The sequence below is a fragment of the Lineus longissimus genome, chromosome 17 (genome assembly GCF_910592395.1).
Source record: "Lineus longissimus chromosome 17, tnLinLong1.2, whole genome shotgun sequence".
NCBI lineage: Eukaryota > Metazoa > Nemertea > Pilidiophora > Heteronemertea > Lineidae > Lineus > Lineus longissimus.
Window position 1 is genome coordinate 6,136,126 of NC_088324.1, and position 22,735 is coordinate 6,158,860.

General features: G+C 40.6%; 4 protein-coding genes across 5 annotated transcripts in view; all 4 read right to left on the reverse strand.

Annotated features, from left to right (window-relative positions):
• Positions 1-554, reverse strand: part of LOC135501634 (uncharacterized) — a 49,473-nt gene extending 48,919 nt beyond the window's left edge. The window contains exon 1 of the mRNA XM_064793853.1: positions 487-554. The gene's annotated coding sequence lies outside the window, so the exon portion shown is untranslated. The remainder of the gene's footprint in view (positions 1-486) is intronic.
• A 344-nt stretch (positions 555-898) lies between these two features.
• Positions 899-5,924, reverse strand: LOC135501635 (Golgi-associated plant pathogenesis-related protein 1-like). The gene is made up of 5 exons (XM_064793858.1): positions 5,709-5,924; positions 4,143-4,394; positions 3,527-3,601; positions 2,964-3,146; positions 899-2,354 (listed from the first exon to the last, which is right to left on the reverse strand). Exons 2-5 carry the CDS (start codon positions 4,372-4,374, stop codon positions 2,116-2,118), a joined length of 729 nt encoding a protein of 242 aa, XP_064649928.1. The 5' UTR covers positions 4,375-4,394; positions 5,709-5,924; the 3' UTR covers positions 899-2,115.
• A 2,982-nt stretch (positions 5,925-8,906) lies between these two features.
• LOC135501807 (nemertide alpha-1-like) lies at positions 8,907-14,035 on the reverse strand. 2 transcript variants are annotated; one of them, XM_064794133.1, is made up of 4 exons: positions 14,012-14,035; positions 12,551-12,627; positions 11,705-11,771; positions 8,907-9,090 (listed from the first exon to the last, which is right to left on the reverse strand). In XM_064794133.1, the coding sequence occupies exons 2-4, from the start codon at positions 12,606-12,608 to the stop codon at positions 8,988-8,990; spliced, it is 228 nt and encodes a 75-aa protein (XP_064650203.1). In that variant the 5' UTR covers positions 12,609-12,627; positions 14,012-14,035; the 3' UTR covers positions 8,907-8,987. The 2 variants fall into 2 exon arrangements, with proteins under 2 accessions (XP_064650203.1, XP_064650202.1); XM_064794132.1 differs by lacking the exon at positions 14,012-14,035 and adding an exon at positions 13,188-13,260.
• Positions 14,036-18,124: 4,089 nt separating this feature from the next.
• LOC135501855 (nemertide alpha-1-like) lies at positions 18,125-22,433 on the reverse strand. The gene is made up of 4 exons (XM_064794235.1): positions 22,408-22,433; positions 21,819-21,896; positions 20,975-21,041; positions 18,125-18,333 (listed from the first exon to the last, which is right to left on the reverse strand). Exons 2-4 carry the CDS (start codon positions 21,874-21,876, stop codon positions 18,231-18,233), a joined length of 228 nt encoding a protein of 75 aa, XP_064650305.1. The 5' UTR covers positions 21,877-21,896; positions 22,408-22,433; the 3' UTR covers positions 18,125-18,230.
• Between the last annotated feature and the right edge of the window lie 302 nt (positions 22,434-22,735).

Consider the following 22,735-nt stretch of genomic DNA (forward strand, 5'->3'; position numbering starts at 1 on the left):
CCCAGCCTCAAAATAAACCGGAGACCAGAGAGACGTTTCAGGTGGACAGGCAGACACAGAGGAAATGAAATATTGGACCAATGTGAAAGCGGTCTTCAACGCTTGAAGAGAAAGACTAGTCCGCTCTTTCTTCCACCTGGACTTCAATTGTTTTGCTTTGATAATACAACTTGATCTTGATTCATAAAGCTGCATCAAAATAGCTTTTGCCGACGATGGTTAAGACCAATGTTGTGTATTACTGCGCGTGTTCAGGGAGATGCGGATGTGTACAATACTGAAAAACGAATAATGGTAGTCAACCTGCCTCAGGTCTGTCAAAATATAAATCCCGTGACCGGCGGATTTGAAGCCTCGATTGCAGGACACTGAATTGTTTAGGGTGCCACTGATCCTACCGAGGCATATTTCTGTGTTAAACGGGATTGGGCCTGTGGATAGATATACTAATATGTCTATATGGCATATAGAGAGCACTTTACTTACCGTGTTAGTTGCTATGTATACTCCAGGTGACAGATGTGATGCCTTCTAATCCAAGACTAGGTTATGATTATCACTTATAATGAGTGTCATTATATTCAGGCCCATCTGCATCAAGCAGGCCTACGATATCCAGTCAGGGACTCAGTTTCTTTTAGTATATATCATATGATATATAGATTCAGGGATATTAGCAAATGGAAACTGTCAATCGATTATCCGCCATAGAACCACTAAAGGCCCTTGGTAGAATCGATAATGATTAATCACTATACATCATCGAGTCATCGACAGAAACTGTTGCTGGCGTATGGGTGGATTACATTCGCGGCTCCTTCTGTAGAATGCAGTAACCCATAACAATGTCATTCATATCTGATTTTGAAAAAGCGAAGACCACACAAATTTCTAATTAATCGTCATTTTCTAAAACTTAAACAAATACATCTTTACATGTATTAATCATAATCTTTTTAAATACAGATTTAAGAGTATACACAGCGTCAATTAGTATACAATAGTCTAATAGGCTCGACAGTATCGGTCGATATGTGCATTATAAAACTCTAATTGTGTGTTACGTGTTATCAATCACAGTAATAATAAATAGGTGGCCCACAAAAAAATGAGTACACTCCTGATTATGAAATTAGACAAAAGGGATACACTAATTAAGATATTTCTCAGTCATATTGGAATGTGCGCCACGTAAATCAAAAGAAGAGATCCGTTTATGAAAGGGTTATTAGACAGTACGGCCTATTTGAAAGACACGGTTTCTTTTTCCTGATGTCCGAAAAATACATACACTGTATATCTTACCCAAGAATTCAATTTTTTTCCTATGCGAGAGCCTGCGGTCCCCCCCCCCCCAACCCCTTTCGTCAAACGGCAGATTTACTCAATTTCAGGCCTAATCAGCCATTGATTTCCTCATACCCAGGATATGCCCCCCCCCCCTCCCCAGGTCAGACTAGCCTTCACCCCCCTGGAATGTTGTCAGTTCAATGTAAAAACAGCAGTTTTAACGGAAAATCGCCTTCTGTGCGAGCAAAATTCCGATTCCGGGTAATCCCAAAAATCAGTTTCTTCTGCGTTCGAAAAAATCTGCGTGTCATTATTGAGAAAAGGACCATTATTCTATTGGTGACCTGAGATAGATTGTCATCACAGCGCACGAGTATTATTGCGTAGCGATTTTGGTAGTTATTTTGGTAGCAATTCAATTTTTTCCAGCGGAATGATACACATATACATTTTTGGGGCATCGACGTTTGGAATGCTTTAAAAAAAAATCGAGTCAGGTTTAAAGCAATAGATGAAGAAACTCATTCGAAACGTCTTTGCCATAAATCACACCGAAAATGTAAAAGTCAAAATACCAGTAATCGAAGAGTAGACCACACCCGCTCTGAAATCCCTATCAGTCCGTTCACCAGTTCTGAATTCAAGACATTTGTGTACTGATAACTGGTCAGAAGTCTCTGGTTTCCTTTTGTTGTGCTAATCGTGTCAGTTGATTGGTGGATTCTGGTAACTTCACGCGACTATATGACTTCATGTGTAGTGGAAGTCTGCCTTTGGAGCGAGAATACTCTTCGAGCTGCTTGGAGAATTGGATGCAGCACTGTATTACCGTACAGTCTTACGCGTGCTCACCGCCGTAGAGCCGTCAGGCTTGGTGACCGTTTCCTTCACAACGGTCTCCGTCCTTCCGTCAGGGAGTCGTTTCGACGATGTCTCCGTTTTGACCGAGCTGCTTCCTGGGGCACCCGCTGGTTGTTGGCGAGCTAACAGGCCACCCGCCCTCCCTGGACTCACTGGGCGGCACGCCCCTGCTGACCCTGGTTGCAGCGCACCCTTTGGTGGCCCTGAGGAAGAAAAAATGCTTGAAGGCGTACGTCGTTCGAGTTCATTTTATCTACCAGTGATTTGGATTCAAGAAATACACAGAGCTGTAATGCATTGAAGAATGCATGTCAATTCGCTTACTTGGTAACTGTAGTATTAGTTTATCTGTCTGTACAACGGTACTGTTTGATAGCATATTGCATGTGTGTTAACATAGTAAAAATTCATGAGAAATAAAATATATTTTCGAAAAATTTAAGTTCAATTTTTGACCAAACGGAGATGGTCTTTCATTAAACACTGGCCTTGGCGTTGAGAGGGCTTTCTGAAAACGTCATATTGTCCATAGTTTCAATTCAATGAAATTTATGTCAAACAAGTGATAAGTGTGGTCATGGTTGAAGAGGCAAGATAAGCATTGTAAGCTGTTTCCGTTTATTTCTGCTTGAAATTGGGCTAGATTATTACAGTGATAGGGGGAGGTGCCAAGAGTAAACATAGACCGATTACATTGTGGTCCACGGAAGCGGAACCGAGAGCAAGAACTTACAATGCGTGGTATGTCAATACATAGTCTGAATAACCGCACTGGTGACACTATGGTCCGAGATCCTACATGAAAAACTCACCACTCTTCGCTGGCAAGGTGATCTTCCCATCTTTCGTCAGAAAGACATTCTTATCATTGTCGCCCATCATATTCCCGGCGGGAGAGTAGCTGCCGACCACGATCACCTTCTGGCCTCCCTTCAGAACCGCGCGGCCCACACCGATTTCTTTAGAGCCTTTCCACACGACTTGCGTGAAATGACCTGAAACCCATAACAAATGAAATGTGCTAAATACACTGGAAAATACATGTTTTAAACTGGCACTGCTTCAACAGTCTGCTTTCGTAACTCTACGAAGGACTACGAACGGTATCATCCGAATGATCTAAATAGACGACATTCTGAAGTTGGCCAGTGGGTAATAACAAATCCGCAATACATGGAACACATGTGGTTCATCTATATTATATCGAAAACAATCGTTTTGATTTTCCCCTTTTCCTAGTACTACCAAGTACATGACCTATGAGTGTAACGTAACTGAACGCACACAGGAATTAGGTTGCCCCAAACACTCTACTTCATCGTTCGCGCGTTGTTCGTAAGGTTTGCCAAACCTTCCTAGTTCCTGAACGACTCACCTGTGCTTGGACCGCCATGCTTTTTAAAATCGTATCTCTCCACCTCGCTGTACCATTGGTCAACGAACTCTTTCCCTTAAAAGGAATAATGTATACAATCATGTATCACACATGTTTTGACTGCAGGATTCCGCCGCGTGCGAGTGCGACAACTTCGTTCATTTAAGCCCCACTGCACACCCACAGAAAGTGTAATTGGTTCTGCATTGCGCATATCCTGTGTGCGATCGAAGGGACAACGAATTGAAGGAATTAAAATGGCCATCTTAGCCAATGTCAGTGCATAAAGACAAATGGGTTGCTTCTGTAATTTGTGACTGAGGTTCCATAATTTTCATAAAACAAACCCCTTTATCACGCAGGTAAAATGCCAATTTGATATATCGTAAGTCAGTGTGAACAGGTTTGCAATGTGTACATGACTGTGTACAGGTATTATTCGGGCAAATATCGCAGTTCTGTGGTCCAGCAAACCTGGTCAATAAAACTTATCTCATCCACATATTGCGCATTGCATTAGGAACACCGTCACAGACGAAATAATACATACACAGGCTGTGAATCTGCTATAGAGGACGCTTTTCAAGCATAAAATCACACAGTACCGATTTATTACCTTTGTAATCTTGTGCATTGCTTGCCATTTTCATAGCTATATTCTCTCCAAGCCGCGTTCCATTTAGGTCACATTTGCTATGTGCAAATGAGTCTGTTTTGGCTAAATAGTCGGCCCAATCTTGGGCGAATTTGTTGAGCTTTGGGTTAACTGTAACTGGCGGCGCCTGGTGGAGACGTCTGTAATGATTGTGGGCAGCCAACACATCGTCGATAAACGTTTTATCAGCCATGTTGGACTGTGGTCAAATATCTGAAAAGATAACACTGATATGATGATAAAAGTTACATAACGGATATTCCGCTATGAATATTGTTCTGCGGCACAACAAGTCAGACGTATCATTATATTCCTGACAACTTGGACGTGATACTCACAGAGGTGGTCTTAAGGATAATACCCCTGCTAGCCACTAAATGCCGCCACGAGTAGCACCACACACTTCGGATCTCTAAGAAATAACTTTCGCTTTAGTGTGGAATGGGGGTTTTGGACATTTATGGCCTGCGCATTCCAGGTAATTAAACAAACGGTCACCTTCCGTTTAAGGGCATTGTCTACAATAGTTAAGTGGTTTTTCGATGATCTAGTCTGGAAAGTTACGGTCCAGATGTAAGAGTTTTGGGATGGAAAACCCACCATAGAGCAAGACCGATGCCCTGCAAATTGTCCCTCTAACAAGAGCCGCTGGAATAAAGATCATGTTCGCATTTTTCTGGACACTCAATTATATTCATAACTAATACTGTGGTATGCCGTTATGACTAACATGAACGTCAAGTACATAATACTGCCTTATTTGCAACAAACAGCTGGACTTTGTACAAAGAAACCAGGTAATAAATATCGATTGTTTGGCGATTCGGGTCGCTGTGGTAATGCCTGAGAGACCGGTGGCTTCAGCGGCCTCGATTTAGCAACGAATGTTGAGGAAAAAATTTAGCATTCATTTTAACTGCATTTCCCCCAAAGATTTGTCCAGCTAGATAGATATAGGGTGCATTATTTCATTAACACTTATAGATGTAGCGTGGTCATAGCATGAAATCCCTTATAAGAGCATCTTGCTTTGAACGTTTTCTCTTCATTTGGGAACATAGATCTAATCATAATGACCTGAAATTGCATTTCAGAATTTTTCAAAATCTGCACTCTATCTTGATAGTGTTTATACCGGGATATTATCTAATATTAGACTTTCAGTAGCCTAACTGAAACTATTATCAGTGGAAGGGTAAATTTAATCCTCTTGATAAATAGTCCAACACTATTGTTGCATTACGGACTTTAGTTGATGACAACATAAGAGGTGAATGTCCTCTTCAATAGCTTGCAACAAAAAAGAATCACCCTCCCCACTGATTAATAGTCTAACACTGATCCGTGATAGATGAAAAGTCGATGGAGAAAATGACCAATGTTCTCTTAAAAGCATGTTTTAGAATAAAATCCCCGATATCCCAAACCTTGCCCTCAGGAAGTCATCAGTCCCTTATACACTGGGCCGCCACCAAGCTGACGTCAGTTAGAGGGGCCTAAAGATGCATAAAAAACACTTAATCTTACCTTTTATACCCGTTACTCTCCAAATAAAATAACCTTGTATACTCCAAAAATGTCAGGACGGTGTTCGTCCTTCAAATCCACAATAGGTTATGATTATCGCCGACGATGTGTGTCACCTTTACAAGGCCTATCAAGTTGGCCTCAAATACCTGAGTAGGTACAGTTTATTGCCTTATCGATAGGTGATAATGCAGGCCTGATAGTTCTCGTGCATTGTTTATTGCAATTCAGCGATTTTTCAGTTATCCGGTTTGGAGAAATCATGGTCCTAGTAATAACGAATGTAAGGCCTCGATTACCATAGAGAAACCATTCCATTCAAGTTACGGACTTTGTATTTACAACAAAAACGAGAATATGGTGCCACAGTGGTATGAGCAGTGATTTGTTAAAGGGACAACTTTGACGTGAGCTATGTTGGTTTTTCAGCCGGACCGTAATTTCTCCAAACGGGATTATTGAAAAAAATCGCTGAATTGCAAAAAAACAGTGCACTTGAAAGAGCCTGCCTGATATTCACAAGTCAAGTCCAAAAAACAGTTTCGCAACACTGGGCAAAATCATTATCCGAGTGCGGAGGTTTTAGACTGTGAGTGGCAGCGCATGGTGATAAGCAGGGGCATTATCCGCCTGGCCCGGTAAGCCCCAAGCCCAAGTTGTCCTTTCAAATGTTAGTTTGTGTGTAGTCTATAGCTCATATTAATATTAACACCTACTTCAAACGATATCTCTCACACTAATGCACGAAATGCAATGCGGTTTTTAGCATATTGTTAGAAATTTTGTTTTCTAATAATCCATTGCGACAGAAATGTAATGACACAGGTTTTTCATTATTTTCAAGCCATATCAAGAGTTCTGACTGGTCGATTTTAATGAACTAAAGACCAAGATTCTTAGAACTCTGTGTTTTATCATTCAAAGGAGAAAGACTCTTTAGAGTTCGTTTTTTTGTAAGGGTTTTTTAAATGGCCGATTCCATTACGAAAAACGTATGCGATTACATTTCTGCTATAATGTATGATTAGAAAACAAAATTTCTGACAATATGCTAAAAACCGCATTGAATTTTGTCTATTAGTTGGTGAAATATAGTATAAAGTAGGTGTTGATATAAATATGAACTTGGCTGTACATGAGATTATGTATAGGCCAGAGTCCTCTATTAAAACATGTGTGCATTACGTGTACATTGTTGTGCATAAGTTTTGGTAAAAAAAGTACTCATTGGACCAATCAATCTGCACAAAATTTTATATGTGTCAAGAAGAACCCTTTGCCAATAGCATAATAAAGTTTAAAAACATTCCAATACCGATTGCCTGAGAAAAAGAGATTTCCGTACACCATATCCATCAAAACGTCACTGGCGCATTGATATGGCCCTGTCAAAGTACAAGTTCTGAACTGACCAGTGAGACCACATTTTCTTAAATATATTATCGAAAAGCATATTTCTGTGATGGCCCGACTCTGTAGATTAGGAATAAACCACAGATTGAGAATTAATTCCACTTTGGTCCATCCCAGCCATGTATTTACCACAACTTGACATTTTGATAAGCTCTATGCCACACTTCCGGTCGTGGATGAATACAGGTCTCTGCCCTATATCATAGGCCGCTTTTTTTTAATGTGAAACTTATTTGGTTGGCGAGAAAAATATCTTTGGCACTTTGAAACAAAAATTTGACACAAAACGTCAAATATACGGATCATCTGTCACACACGCCACGTCATCTCCTAAATCCGTCGATCACATGGTCTCTGGCGTATGGGTGTTACCAGATATTACCGTCACTATAGTTAAAAAAGGCTTTTTTCAGACTTTTAACGATTTCTCTAATTTTTCCTCATTTATACGACTAAAGTCCGACATTTGGTTGGGTTGATGAGGCGACTTAATTGAGTGAGCAAACCCCATTCAACATTAGGCCTTTGATCTGTATTGCCCTATTTTGGGAAGGAAGCAACAATCATGGCAATGTTTCAAATGAAGCTTGTAGTTCCACCAAATCAAATATTGTACGACAAACCTTGGAGGGGGGCGACAAAGTTTGTTTGGGCTCGGACCAGTCAAGCTTTTCTCCAGGAACAAAGAGTGGCAGTGGCCCAGGCCCAGGCCCTCTCCGATAATAGGTTCTGATGAGCTCGCGCATTTGCTTTGCTTGGGCGCTGGTTTGAAATGATTAAAACATTGTACGTTTTGGCAAGCTAATCCCAGCTGATGCCGACAAATGGCCGATGTTGTTGGCGACGAGGTTTCTTGCATACCTGGTGTGTTTGGAGACGGCTTTCGCGGTATCAGGCAGAGACGCCCCTCAATTATAAGAACGAAAATTCGTGAGCATGGTCATATATTCCCAAGTTGAATAGTCTTCTACGATGTTGGCGCGAATTTTCAATTACAGCAGTGATTTGGACAGTTGACTTTTGTTAAAATAAAGCTTTAAATTCCATGGACATTGTCATGTAGTCCCGTGCTTCGAGGTACATAATGTTTGTGATAAATATCCAATTTGACATTGTCTGAATATCTCAGTATCTCAATGGCTTAAGAGAGACGTTGATTTAGTAACTTGGGGTCCACAAACACACGATTGGAACTCATCACTTGCCAAAAAGCCAAGTTATCGTCAAGGTGCGACAGACAAAAATCGACATTAAGGTTTCGTAAACCCGGGTATCCGAGGCCTGTATTGGCGATGCAATTCCGTTGCAATATTCAAGTTACCTAGAGGTAAGTCGCCTTTTGAGGTTGTGCAGTTTGTGAAGCAACTTTAGCAACCAAATACAATTAAAGGTTTCCGATCTTCGATCAAGATCATAGCGGCCAGGTTAGAAAACACAATTAGAACTAAGGGACCGAGAGGTAAAGACTTGCATCCAGGGGAAAGCGAAATCAAACTGGACATAATTATTTAAGACATGGCGTGCAACTCTTCCTCCACCTTCGAGTTCCAGACGAATTCTCCCAATGGTTTCTCAAGATGTACCAGAGCCGTTGACATTGGATCGCCTCCAAGCACCTCCAACAGTGATTTCATATTTCAGTGCTGGTATTGATCAGGCAGAGCAAACGATATTTTCTCCGGCAACACCATTACACCACGCGGTGTAAAAGGCGCAGCTGAGAAGGCAGAACAGGAAGACGTATTTAGCCAATGACAAAGAAAACGAGGAAATATTTTTTTACGCTTTTATTTCTCATCTTTACTGTATGCTTAACCCTTTTTCAAGGTGTACACCCATTTTCAATCGAGAGATGAATGGATTAGATTAAACACAATGAAATCCCCAGGAACATGTGCCTCGATTTTTTCCATCTCCGGGACAGCAGTTATTGTTCACCGTGCACCACGAGCCAATGGCATTGCAACCACTGAAAAGGAAGAGTGACAATCAGTTAAAATAAACCTGTACGTTGTACGTTGTGCTTATGTTGAACCCTTTTTGATGTTTCTTTCATCCGCAAAACTACTTCTATTGTGAACAAACGCCACGTGTTCGTATAACATACTTGTTTTTGAAAGTTAAGTATACTTGCTTCAAATTCGACAAGATCGTGCATATGGAGGAGATATGCTCGATTCATATTCTCATGTGTACTAATGTCACGTGCTCAATTTTAAATACAAGGAAATAATGGTGTGTCACAGGACCAATGAGTACGAGAGTCTTGCACTTTTGGCGAGCAATGTAAGTTGTTAAGTAGAGTTCCAAATCATTCTTCTCATTGTTAACACCCGTGATTATTCACCGTCGCAGAATTACCAAGGTTGGGCAAGGCAGATTGTGTCATGTGAAATCTCGCAACAGATTTACCAAGCGTTAAAAAACAGCGATTTTAAAGTCTTTAAATATTAAAAAGGCTAATAACACCGACAGAATGTCGGTGTCGGGAATTCTGGTGGTGCTGCCGGAGACATTTTAATAGGTCGATCAATCGAGTTGCATTAAAAAACGGATAAAAACACAAAATACACAAAAGACAGCAGGAGAGACGTTAAGAGCTGGCTGGTTGCACGTCGGCAAATGGCCCTGCAAAGACAACATTCGGCCGATCAATGCAACACTCGGGGCTACAAAGCATGCAATTTCACAAATGATATAATGGCCCGAAAAAAACGACGCAATTTTCTTGTAGATGCAATTATTTGTTTATATCGGCATTAGCGCATATATTATCCGTGTCAATTAAGTTCTATCATGCCGTCAATTGATTTGTGATCGCATAATAGGGTAAATGGTCATGTAAACTGATAAGTCACTTTTTTCGCCGATTCAATATATGCCATGAACATGCCAAGTGTCAAAACGTTATTCGTTGGCCAATCAAATATGTTTTAGCTCAACATGATACCAGGGTCAGTGCAAGTGACCATAGGAGCGCGCAATGACCCCTGGGTAAACAAGGTTGATGCCAAGTGCACATGTTCAGCCAGTGACCAAGTGACCCAATGACCTGTCTGGGGTTTGTATGATGCATTTCAGTATGATGCATTTCAGCACGAAAGCCGTGAATAAGTAGTACACCCCTCACTTTTATTGTTTTTGAAGCTCAATTTGACCTAAAATACACACATTTTTCAAAAAAGTTGGATCTTTATTTCGACTGAATTGCACATCAGTTTTCATAAAACCCCGGAAGCGGTTGTGATCACTCCATGTCGATATTTGGAGTTGGTCGACGATTTCTTAGAATCGTTTGACTGCCCTCGAGCGCCATCTAAGAGCAAAATATGGAAGTATGGACTAGGCCGCTTCAAATTACCCGGAGCTTAAAGGGGGGGGGGGCTATTAGGTAGGAGCAGGCTAATTAGGTCATCTTCAGGTGATTAATATACACAGTGAAGGCCCTGGGTCATGTCAGATTCAGCACTAAATATATTCCTCGCACAAGCCTGAATCATTTCGAAGTACTGCAAGATGTACACTCATGGTCAAAAGTAAATGGACACCAGTTTTTCTTGAATTTCTCAAAAACTAGGCTAAGCAGAAACATTCACCTAACACCGATTGTAGCAAATGATCTTGGCTATTGAATAATGCTCAAATTTTAATAATCTGTTTAGTTTTGCCTTTGATAGGAGAAATTTGGTAAATGTCTCTTTTTCACTACTTCTTTATTAGTAGGAATTCACCAATAAAAATTACATCCTCATGTTCGACTCATGAAGGCCTTTCATAAGATATCCAGTTTTTGGCCACTTTTACGGCAATGATTTGGATCATGCTTGACACATCTACGACATGGTCCCTCCTCATCTATTGAACAGACCTTTCGAGTGAATGAGTGGGCATTGTGTTTTTCATAGTAATCTGACCAGTTAACTAAAATGACAACCATGTTACGCAATTGGTAATAGACCCGACCATAATCGTTGGGCCTGTGCCTAGTCATTGTGAAACAGACAGATCACAATACAAGACAATTGGCATTCATTCACAACCACTTCACTTCATTTGGAGTCGACAATGGTTTAATGGGACTATGTCGAAGGTGTCTCCAGTGGGGTAAAAATCATTACCGTAAAAGTGGCCAAAAACCACATTTCTAGTTTGAATTATTTCAAAAACTGGATATATTATGAAAGGCCTTCATGAGTCGAACATGAGGATGTAATTTTTATTGGGGAATTCCTGCTAATAAAGAAGTAGTGAAAAAGAGACATTTACCAAATTTCTCCTATCAAAGGCAAAACTACAGATTTTTAAAATTTGAGCATCATTCAATAGCCAAGATCATTTGCTACAATCGGCGTTAGGTTAATGTGTCTGCTTAGCCTAGTTTTTGAGAAATTCAAGAAAAACTGGTGTCCATTTACTTTTGACCATGAGTGTACTGCGAGATGCGAGAGACCCGTACTGCGAGATACGAGAGACCCCTATTGACGACTTTCTGTAACTTTATCTTGCCTGCCTGGCTGCTGCCTATATTGCCCCTTTAAAAGAAGGATACGTTGTAACATCTCTTATGCAAAAAATTTACTCACCGTTTAGCGAATGCCTCGCTGTACTCTGCTTCCAACGATTCCATGTCGGGCTCCGAAATCTCGGACTCTGAAATATGCAGTACACCGATGTAAGATTCATTGACAAAGAGAGACTTTTATGGGCGTCATGACGGACCAATGTATGCCTCTCCTTCCGGGGACTAATACCCATGGATTTGAAATAATCATGCCGGAGCCCCGGGAAACATCGGCAACTGCATTGCTAAAAAAAGTAAAGCTATTTGGTGAATATATCCACGTGGTCTTTATCATCCCATTCGAATATTTATTGCAACAAACCATAATCATGGCAAAAAAATGGAAAACATTTGTCGTAGAAAAACCCCGGCCAGCAACTCCCGATTTAAGACTACGGAATACCTCGATCGGGGTGTTAATGGTGTTATGACCGGCAGCTATTTTGGTGTGAATTCTCACGAGTCACAAGAGAAATATTAACCAATAATTTCTTTTCCCCGCCAATAATGAGAGAATCTCTACAGACTTCTTTGTTTTCCAAAGCAAAGTCGTCCTAAATATTTATGAATACCTACATTCCAATGCTCAACGTACCCCCAATATTGGCCGGCAGAAAAATGAAAGAGATGAATAGGAAAAAAGATACATCTTCATCACGGAAAAACCGAACTGTCCTGAATTTCCAAATGCGTGAAGCATAAAAAAAGGCGATATTTCGTCAAATTTTACCAATTTTCACATTGTCTTATACCAAACAGACATAATACCCCCAGCATACGCCACGAGTCGGAGGAAACAAACAATCATGACAATATGTCTTGACGGTCAAAGACACCAGAAAGATGGCTGCGAAGCTAAACTACTTACCTGCTAGAGCAAGGCCCAGGATAAGCAGTCCAACGAGAAACAAACAGGCGGTCTTCATGTCGGCAAAAAATCAACAACTGAAAACAGACAAAAGTTCGATCGATTGTGGTTGAAAAACACAACAAACCGGCTGTAAAGAACACCGCGTGGCCGCATATTAGTTACATGGCATTCTATTCGGCAGCATCTAAAACCACATACCACATAACTCATACCCGAAGATATTCCCATTTGGCAGAGGGTGGAAATATCAACATAAGTTGCTGGCGGTTGCGACCTCCAAGGTCGAAAGATCGACAGATTTTCCTTTAACAATTGTTAAACCGTCATTCGATTGCCCCACCTGGAAAAAAATTTGTATGTGGGTATGTGTATATGTGGTATGTGGTTTAAGATACTGCCATTCCATACGAGGGTGTAGATTCAGCTTTCTTGTGGCAGTCACTGGCCTCCACGGACTGGAACGTAGTCACAACTACTGGCCAAATGTTCCGATATACGGCAACTTGGGCATTTTCACTCCGAAGGCATGACGAAATATAACACTGGTAAGAAGTGACCATGAATAACGAGCATCCAGGTAGTTGGACGGAAAAGATTGCCCCGGTCGAAACGGAAATATCGATGGGAAACTTACCAATTTGAAGTAATCTTTCAAGATGATCCGGCGAGTATGTGAAGGGGGAAGAATTGCCGGAGTTATATACGCCTTGGAAAGGTCCAAAATGTAACAGGGGCGAGGGAGGTGAACTTGCACCCTCGTTCACAGTGGATGGTGTTTTCACAATGTAATTTTACATTTTTGCCTATTAGAAGACAAATGTGTATTTCAAATTGAGGGGCGTAAGGCCCCTTTTTATTGATTGATGTAAAACCTCTGAAATAGGCCTTTTCTTAATTCTGTTTGTTAACTGATGTGGATCCATTGTAAAAGTAGGCATATTATGGTAATCAACCTTGACTGATAGGTTTAACCCTCTATCGTGTCTTTTGGTCAGTAGTTTCTTGACACGAACATCGTGGATTTATCAACACAAGGCCGGTGTAACATCTGTGGTTGTTCCCCATGTGTCAGTGTTTCCAAACAATAGGCAGCTAGAGAGACCACGACTTTTCAATAGGGGGGATACACAGAAAAACTTGTCAATCTATTTTTGAGCGTTCCCAAACAATGAGGGGAAACACTCAAAAACAGAAACACTCAAAAACATTACACCGGTATAGTAGGTGTAATGGCTATTTGAATAAAAAGGCCTAGCGGTAACTGTGGCTAAAGGTATCGGTTTGCTTAAGAAAAATACTTGCTTACCTTGAGAGGAAATGACGACACAAAAGAAACATACAAGAGATTCGTTCATTTTAAGGGACGTAAGGCCCGGATTTATTATTTTCATCCTCCAATACTGTAATGGGAGAGCCTTATTCTATTGTGATGCAAAAGTAAATCAATTTATTACCCACCGTGGTGATAGTCTGGTGACACTTGGCAGTAAAACCGAGCATGTTCTGCAGTATATCGTTCCAAATGTCTCGGGAAATGAGAGGACGAGAAACAAGCGGCAGACGTTATCGAAAAAAAGGAGAAGAAGGAAGTTAAGTTTGATACATTCTAAGCTACAGGACGCTTGGTTCTTGATATATGTCTTCACAAAGGAACCAAAATGTTCATAAACCTCCAAAATCCGGTGGAACATTGAGTTTGAAAACACTATACATGTAAATGAAAATGGCGACAGGGCCGGTTCAATTTTAGTGGACCGAGGTAAAAAATGTGGCCTGCGCATTCCAGGTAATTAAACAAACGGTCACCTTCCGTTTAAGGGCATTGTCTACAATAGTTAAGTGGTTTTTCGATGATATAGTCTGGAAAGTTACGGTCCAGATGTAAGAGTTTTGGGATGGAAAACCCACCATAGAGCAAGACCGATGCCCTGCAAATTGTCCCTCTAACAAGAGCCGCTGGAATAAAGATCATGTTCGCATTTTTCTGGACACTCAATTATATTCATAACTAATACTGTGGTATGCCGTTATGACTAACATGAACGTCAAGTACATAATACTGCCTTATTTGCAACAAACAGCTAGACTTTGTACAAAGAAACCAGGTAATAAATATCGATTGTTTGGCGATTCGGGTCGCTGAGGTAATGCATGCGAGACTGGTGGCTTCAGCGGCCTCGATTTAGCAAAGAATGTTGAGGAAAAAAATTAGCATTCATTTTAACTGCATTTCCCCCCAAAGATTTGTCCAGCTAGATAGATATAGGGTGCTTTATTTCATTAACACTTATAGATGTAGCATAAGAGCATCTTGCTTTGAACGTTTTCTCTTCATTTGGGCACATAGATCTTATCATAATGACCTGAAATTGCATTTCAGAAACTTTCAAAATCTGCACTCTATCTTGATAGTGTTTATACCGGGATATTATCTAATATTAGACTTTCAGTAGCCTTACTGAAACTATTATCAGTGGAAGGGTAAATTTAATCCTCTTTATAAATATTGTCCAACACTATTGTTGCATTACGGACTTTAGTTGATGACAACATAAGAGGTGAATGTCCTCTTCAATAGCTTGCAACAAAAAAGAATCACCCTCCCCACTGATTAATAGTCTAACACTGATCCGTGATAGATGAAAAGTCGATGGAGAAAATGACCAATGTTCTCCTAAAAGCATGTTTCAGAATAAAATCCGCGATATCCCAAACCTTGCCCTCAGGAAGTCATCAGTCCCTTATACACTGGGCCGCCACCAAGCTGACGTCAGTTAGAGGGGCCTAAAGATGCATAAAAAACACTAATAAAAAACACTCTTACTCTTACCTTTTATACCCGTTACTCTCCAAATAAAATAACCTTGTATACTCCAAAAATGTCAGGACGGTGTTCGTCCTTCAAATCCACAATAGGTTATGATTATCGCCGACGATGTGTGTCACCTTTACAAGGCCTTTCAAGTTGGCCTCAAATACCCGAGTAGGTACAGTTTATTGCCTTATCGATAGGTGATAATGCAGGCCTGATAGTTCTCGTGCATTGTTTATTGCAATTCAGCGATTTTTCAGTTATCCGGTTTGGAGAAATTATGGTCCTAGTAATAACGAATGTAAGGCCTCGCTTACCATAGAGAAACCATTCCATTCAAGTTACGGACTTTGTATTTACAACAAAAACGAGAATATGGTGCCACAGTGGTATGAGTAGTGATTTGTTAAAGGGACAACTTTGACGTGAGCTATGTTGGTTTTTCAGCCGGACCGTAATTTCTCCAAACGGGATTATTGAAAAAAATCGCTGAATTGCAAAAAACAGTGCACTTGAAAGAGCCTGCCTGATATTCACAAGTCAACTCCAAAAAACAGTTTCGCAACACTGGGCAAAATCATTATCCGAGTGCGGAGGTTTTAGACTGTGAGTGGCAGCGCATGGTGATAAGCAGGGGCATTATCCGCCTGGCCCGGTAAGCCCCAAGCCCAAGTTGTCCTTTCAAATGTTAGTTTGTGTGTAGTCTATAGCTCATATATTTATACAACACCTACTTCAAACGATATCTCTCACACTAATGCACGAAATGCAATGCGGTTTTTAGCATATTATTAGAAATTTTGTTTTCTAATAATCCATTGCGACAGAAATGTAATGACACAGGTTTTTCATTATTTTCAAGCCATATCAAGAGTTCTGACTGGTCGATTTTGGTGAACTAAAGACCAAGATTCTTAGAACTTTGTGTTTTATCATTCAAAAGAGAAAGACTCTTTAAAGTTTGAAATAAAAACGTTTTTTGTAAGGGTTTTTTAAATGGCCGATTCCATAACGAAAACGGTATGCAATTACATTTCTGCTATAATATATGATTAGAAAACAACATTTCTGACAATATGCTAAAAACCGCATTGAATTTTGTCTATTAGTTGGTGAAATATAGTATAAAGTAGGTGTTGATATAAATATGAACTAGGCTGTACATGAGATTATGTATATCATAGGCCGCTTTTTTTTTTAATGTGAAACTTATTTGGTTGGCGAGAAAAATATCTTTGGCACTTTGAAACAAAAATTTGACACAAAACGTCAAATATACGGATCATCTGTCACACACGCCACGTCATCTCCCAAATCCGTCGATCACATGGTCTCTGGCGTATGGGTGTTACCAGATATTACCGTCACTATAGTTAAAAAAGGCTTTTTTCCAGACTTTTAACGATTTCTCTAATTTTTCCTCATTTATACGACTAAAGTCCGACATTTGGTTGGGTTGATGAGGCGACCTAATTGAGTGAGCAAACCCCATTCAACATTAGGCCTTTGATCTGTATTGCCCTATTTTGGGAAGGAAGCAACAATCATGGCAATGTTTCAAATGAAGCTTGTAGTTCCACCAAATCAAATATTGTACTACAAACCTTGGAGGGGGGCGACAAAGTTTGTTTGGGCTCGGACCAGTCAAGCTTTTCTCCAGGAACAAAGAGTGGCAGTGGCCCTGGCCCAGGCCCTCTCCGATAATAGGTTCTGATGAGCTCGCGCATTTGCTTTGCTTGGGCGCTGGTTTGAAATGATTAAAACATTGTACGTTTTGGCAAGCTAATCCCAGCTGATGCCGACAAATGGCCGATGTTGTTGGCGACGAGGTTTCTTGCATACCTGGTGTGTTTGGAGACGGCTTTCGCGGTATCAGGCAGAGACGCCCCTCAATTATAAGAACGAAAATTCGTGAGAATGGTCATATATTCCCCAAGTTGAATCGTCTTCTACGATATTGGCGCGAATTTTCAATTACAGCAGTGATTTGGACAGTTGACTTTTGTTAAAATAAAGCTGTAAATTCCATGGACATTGTCATGTAGTCCCGTGCTTCGAGGTACATAATGTTGTGATAAATATCCAATGTGACATTGTCTGAATATCTCAGTATTTCAATGGCTTAAGAGAGACGTTAATTTAGTAACTTGGGCTCCACAAACACATGATTGGAACTCATCACTTGCCAAAAAGCCAAGTTATCGTCAAGGTGCGACAGACAAAAATCAACATTAAGGTTTCGTAAACCTGGGTATCCGAGGCCTGTATTGGCGATGCAATTCCGTTGCAATATTCAAGTTACCTAGAGGTAAGTCGCCTTTTGAGGTTTCGGGGTTGTAGGTGTGCAGTTTGTGAAGCAACCAAATACAATTAAAGGTTTCCGATCTTCGATCAAGATCATAGCGGCCAGGTTAGAAAACACAATTAGAACCAAGGGACCGAGAGGTAAATGCGAAATCAAACAGGACATGTTGATTTAAGACATGGCGTGCAACTCTTCCTCCACCTTCGAGTTCCAGACGAATTCTCCCAATGGTTACGAATTCTCACAATGGTTTCTCAAGATGTACCAGAGCCGTGACATTGGATCGCCTTCAAGCACCTCCAACAGCGACTTCATATTTCAGTGCTAGTATTGATCAGGCAGAGCGAACGATATTTTCTGCGGCAACACCATTACACAACGCGGTGTAAAAGGCGTAGCTGAGGAGGCAGAACAGGAAGACGTATTTAGAAAATGACAAAGATAACGAGGAAAATATTTTTTTACGCTTTTATTTTTCATCCTGTATGCTTAAGGTGTACACCCTTTTTCAAGGTGTACACCCTTTTTCAATAGAGAGATGAACGCATGAATGGATTAGATTAAACACAATGAAATCCCCAGGAACATGTGCCTCGATTTTTTCCATCTCCGGGACAGCAGTTATTGTTCACCGTGCACCACGAGCCAATGGCATTGCAACCACTGAAAAGGAAGAGTGACAATCAGTTAAAATAAACATGTACGTTGTACGTTGTGCTTATGTTGAACCCTTTTTGATGTTTCTTTCATCCGCAAAACTACTTCTATTGTAAACAAACGCCACGTGTTCGTATAACATACTTGTTTTTAAAAGTTAAGTATACTTGCTTCAAATTCGACAAGATCGTGCATATGGAGGAGATATGCTCGATTCATATTCTCATGTTTACTAATGTCACGTGCTCAATTTTAAATACAAGGAAATAATGGTGTGTCACAGGACCAATGAGTACGAGAGTCTTGCACTTTTGGCGATCAAAGTAAGTTGTTAAGTAGAGTTCCAAATCATTGTTCTCATTGTTGACTTTTTATAACACCCATGATTATTTACAGTCGCAGAATTACCAAGGTTGGGTAAGATAGATTGTATCATGCGAAATCTCGCAACAGATTTACCAAGCGTAAAAAACAGCGATTTTAAAGTCTTTAAATATCAAGAAGGCTAATAACACCGACAGAGAATCTGGAGTTGTCGGGAATGTCGGTGTCGGGAATTTTGGTGGTGCTGCCGGAGACAATTTTAAGAGGTCGATCAATCGAGTTGCATTAAAAAACGGATAAAAACACAAAATACACAAAAGACAGCAGGAGAGACGTTAAGAGCTGGCTGGTTGCACGTCGCCAAATGGCCCTGCAAGACAACATTCGGCCGATCAATGCAACACTCGGGGCTACAAAGCATGCAATTTCACAAATGATATAATGGCCCGAAAAAACGACGCAATTTTCTTGTAGGTGCAATTATTTGTTTATATCGGCATTAGCGCATATATTATCCGTGTCCATCAAGTTCTATCATGCCGTCGATTGATTTGTGATCGCATAATAGGGTAAATGGTCATGTAAACTGATAAGTCACTTTTTTCGCCGATTCAATATATGCCATGAACATGCCAAGTGTCAAAACGTTATTCGTTGGCCAATCAAATATGTTTTAGCTCAACATGATACCAGGGTCAGTGCAAGTGACCATAGGAGCGCGCAATGACCCCTGGGTAAACAAGGTTGATGCCAAGTGCACATGTTCAGCCAGTGACCAAGTGACCCAATGACCTGACTGGGGTTTGTATGATGCATTTCAGTATGATGCATTTCAGCACGAAAGCCGTGAATGAGTAGTACACCCCTCACTTTTATTGTTATTGAAGCTCAATTTGACCTAAAATACACACATTTTTCAAAAAAGTTGGATCTTTATTTCGACTGAATTGCACATCAGTTTTCATAAAACCCCGGAAGCGGTTGTGATCACTCCATGTCGATATTTGGAGTTGGTCGACGATTTCTTAGAATCGTTTGACTGCCCTCGAGCGCCATCTAAGAGCAAAATATGGAAGTATGGACTAGGCCGCTTCAAATTACCCGGAGCTTAAAGGGGGGCTATTAGGTAGGAGCAGGCTAATTAGGTCATCTTCAGGTGATTGATATACACAGTGAAGGCCCTGGGTCATGTCAGATTCAGCACTAAATATATTCCTCGCACAACAAGCCTGAATCATTTCGAAGTACTGCAAGATGTACGCTCATGGTCAAAAGTAAATGGACACCAGTTTTTCTTGAATTTCTCAAAAACTAGGCTAAGCAGAAACATTCACCTAACACCGATTGTAGCAAATGATCTTGGCTATTGAATAATGCTCAAATTTTAATAATTTGTTTAGTTTTGCCTTTGACAGTGAAAAAGAGACATTTACCAAATTTCTCCTACTTCTTTATTAGCAGGAATTCCCCAATAAAAATTACATCCTCATGTTCGACTCATGAAGGCCTTTCATAAGATATCCAGTTTTTGGCCACTTTTACGGCAATGATTTGGATCATGCTTGACACATCTACGACATGGTCCCTCCTCATCTATTGAACAGACCTTTCGAGTGAATGAGTGGGAATTGTGTTTTTCATAGTAATCTGACCAGTTAACTAAAATGACAACCATGTTACGCAATTGGTAATAGACCCGACCATAATCGTTGGGCCTGTGCCTAGTCATTGTGAAACAGACAGATCACAATACAAGACAATTGGCATTCATTCACAACCACTTCACTTCATTTGGAGTCGACAATGGTTTAATGGGACTATGTCGAAGGTGTCTCCAGTGGGGTAAAAATCATTACCGTAAAAGTGGCCAAAAACCACATTTCTAGTTTGAATTATTTCAAAAACTGGATATATTATGAAAGGCCTTCATGAGTCGAACATGAGGATGTAATTTTTATTGGGGAATTCCTGCTAATAAAGAAGTAGTGAAAAAGAGACATTTACCAAATTTCTCCTATCAAAGGCAAAACTACACAGATTTTTAAAATTTGAGCATCATTCAATAGCCAAGATCATTTGCTACAATCGGTGTTAGGTTAATGTGTCTGCTTAGCCTAGTTTTTGAGAAATTCAAGAAAAACTGGTGTTCATTTACTTTTGACCATGAGTGTACTGCGAGATGCGAGAGACCCGTACTGCGAGATGCGAGAGACCCCTATTGACGACTTTCTGTAACTTTATCTTGCCTGCCTGGCTGCTGCCTATATTGCCCCTTTAAAAGAAGGATACGTTGTAACATCTCTTATGCAAAAAATTTACTCACCGTTTAGCGAATGCCTCGCTGTACTCTGCTTCCAACGATTCCATGTCGGGCTCCGAAATCTCGGACTCTGAAATATGCAGTACACCGATGTAAGATTCATTGACAAAGAGAGACTTTTATGGGCGTCATGACGGACCAATGTATGCCTCTCCTTCCGGGGACTAATACCCATGGATTTGAAATAATCATGCCGGAGCCCCGGGAAACATCGGCAACTGCATTGCTAAAAAAAGTAAAGCTATTTGGTGAATATATCCACGTGGTCTTTATCATCCCATTCGAATATTTATTGCAACAAACCATAATCATGGCAAAAAAATGGAAAACATTTGTCGTAGAAAAACCCCGGCCAGCAACTCCCGATTTAAGACTACGGAATACCTCGATCGGGGTGTTCATGGTGTTATGACCGGCAGCTATTTTGGTGTGAATTCTCACAAGTCACAAGAGAAATATTAACCAATAATTTCTTTTCCCCGCCAATAATGAGAGAATCTCTACAGACTTCTTTGTTTTCCAAAGCAAAGTCGTCCTAAATATTTACGAATACCTACATTCCAATGCTCAACGTACCCCCAATATTGGCCGGCAGAAAAATGAAAGATGAATAGGAAAAAAGATACATCTTCATCACGGAAAAACCGAACCGTCCTGAATTTCCAAATGCGTGAAGCATAAAAAAAGGCGATATTTCGTCAAATTTTACCAATTTTCACATTGTCTTATACCAAACGGACATAATACCCCCAGCATACGCCACGAGTCGGAGGAAACAAACAATCATGACAATATGTCTTGACGGTCAAAGACACCAGAAAGATGGCTGCGAAGCTAAACTACTTACCTGCTAGAGCAAGGCCCAGGATAAGCAGACCAACGAGAAACAAACAGGCGGTCTTCATGTCGGCAAAAAAATCAACAACTGAAAACAGACAAAAGTTCGATCGATTGCGGTTGAAAAACACAACAAACCGGCTGTAAAGAAGACCGCGTGGCCGCATATTAGTTACATGGCATTCTATTCGGCAGCATCTAAAACCACATACCACATAACTCATACCCGAAGATATTTCCATTTGGCGGAGTACCACATCCGGTGGAAATATCAACATAAGTTGCTGGCGGTTGCGACCTCTAAACTGGAAAAAAATTGGTATGTGGGTATGTGGATATGTGGTATGTGGTTTTAGATACCGACATTCCATACGAGGGTGTAGATTCATCTTTCTTGTGGCAGTCACTGGCCTCCACGGACTGGAACGTAGTCACAACTACTGGCCAAATGTTCCAATATACGGCAACTTGGGCATTTTCACTCCGAAATCATGACGAAATATAACACTGGTAAGAAGTGACCATGAATAACGAGCATCCAGGTAATTGGACAGAAAAGATTGCCCCGGTCGAAACGGAAATATCGATGGGAAACTTACCAATTTGAAGTAATCTTTCAAGATGATCCGGCGAGTATGTGAAGGGGGGAAGAATTGCCGGAGTTATATACGCCTTGGAAAGGTCCAAAATATAACAGGGGCGAGGGAGGTGAACTTGCACCCTCGTTCACAGTGGATGGTGTTTTCACAATGTAATTTTACATTTTTGCCTATTAGAAGACAAATGTGTATTTCAAATTGAGGGGCGTAAGGCCCCTTTTTATTGATTGATGTAAAACCTCTGAAATAGGCCTTTTCTTAATTCTGTTTGTTAACTGATGTGGATCCACTATAAAAATAGGCATATTATGGTAATCAACCTTGACTG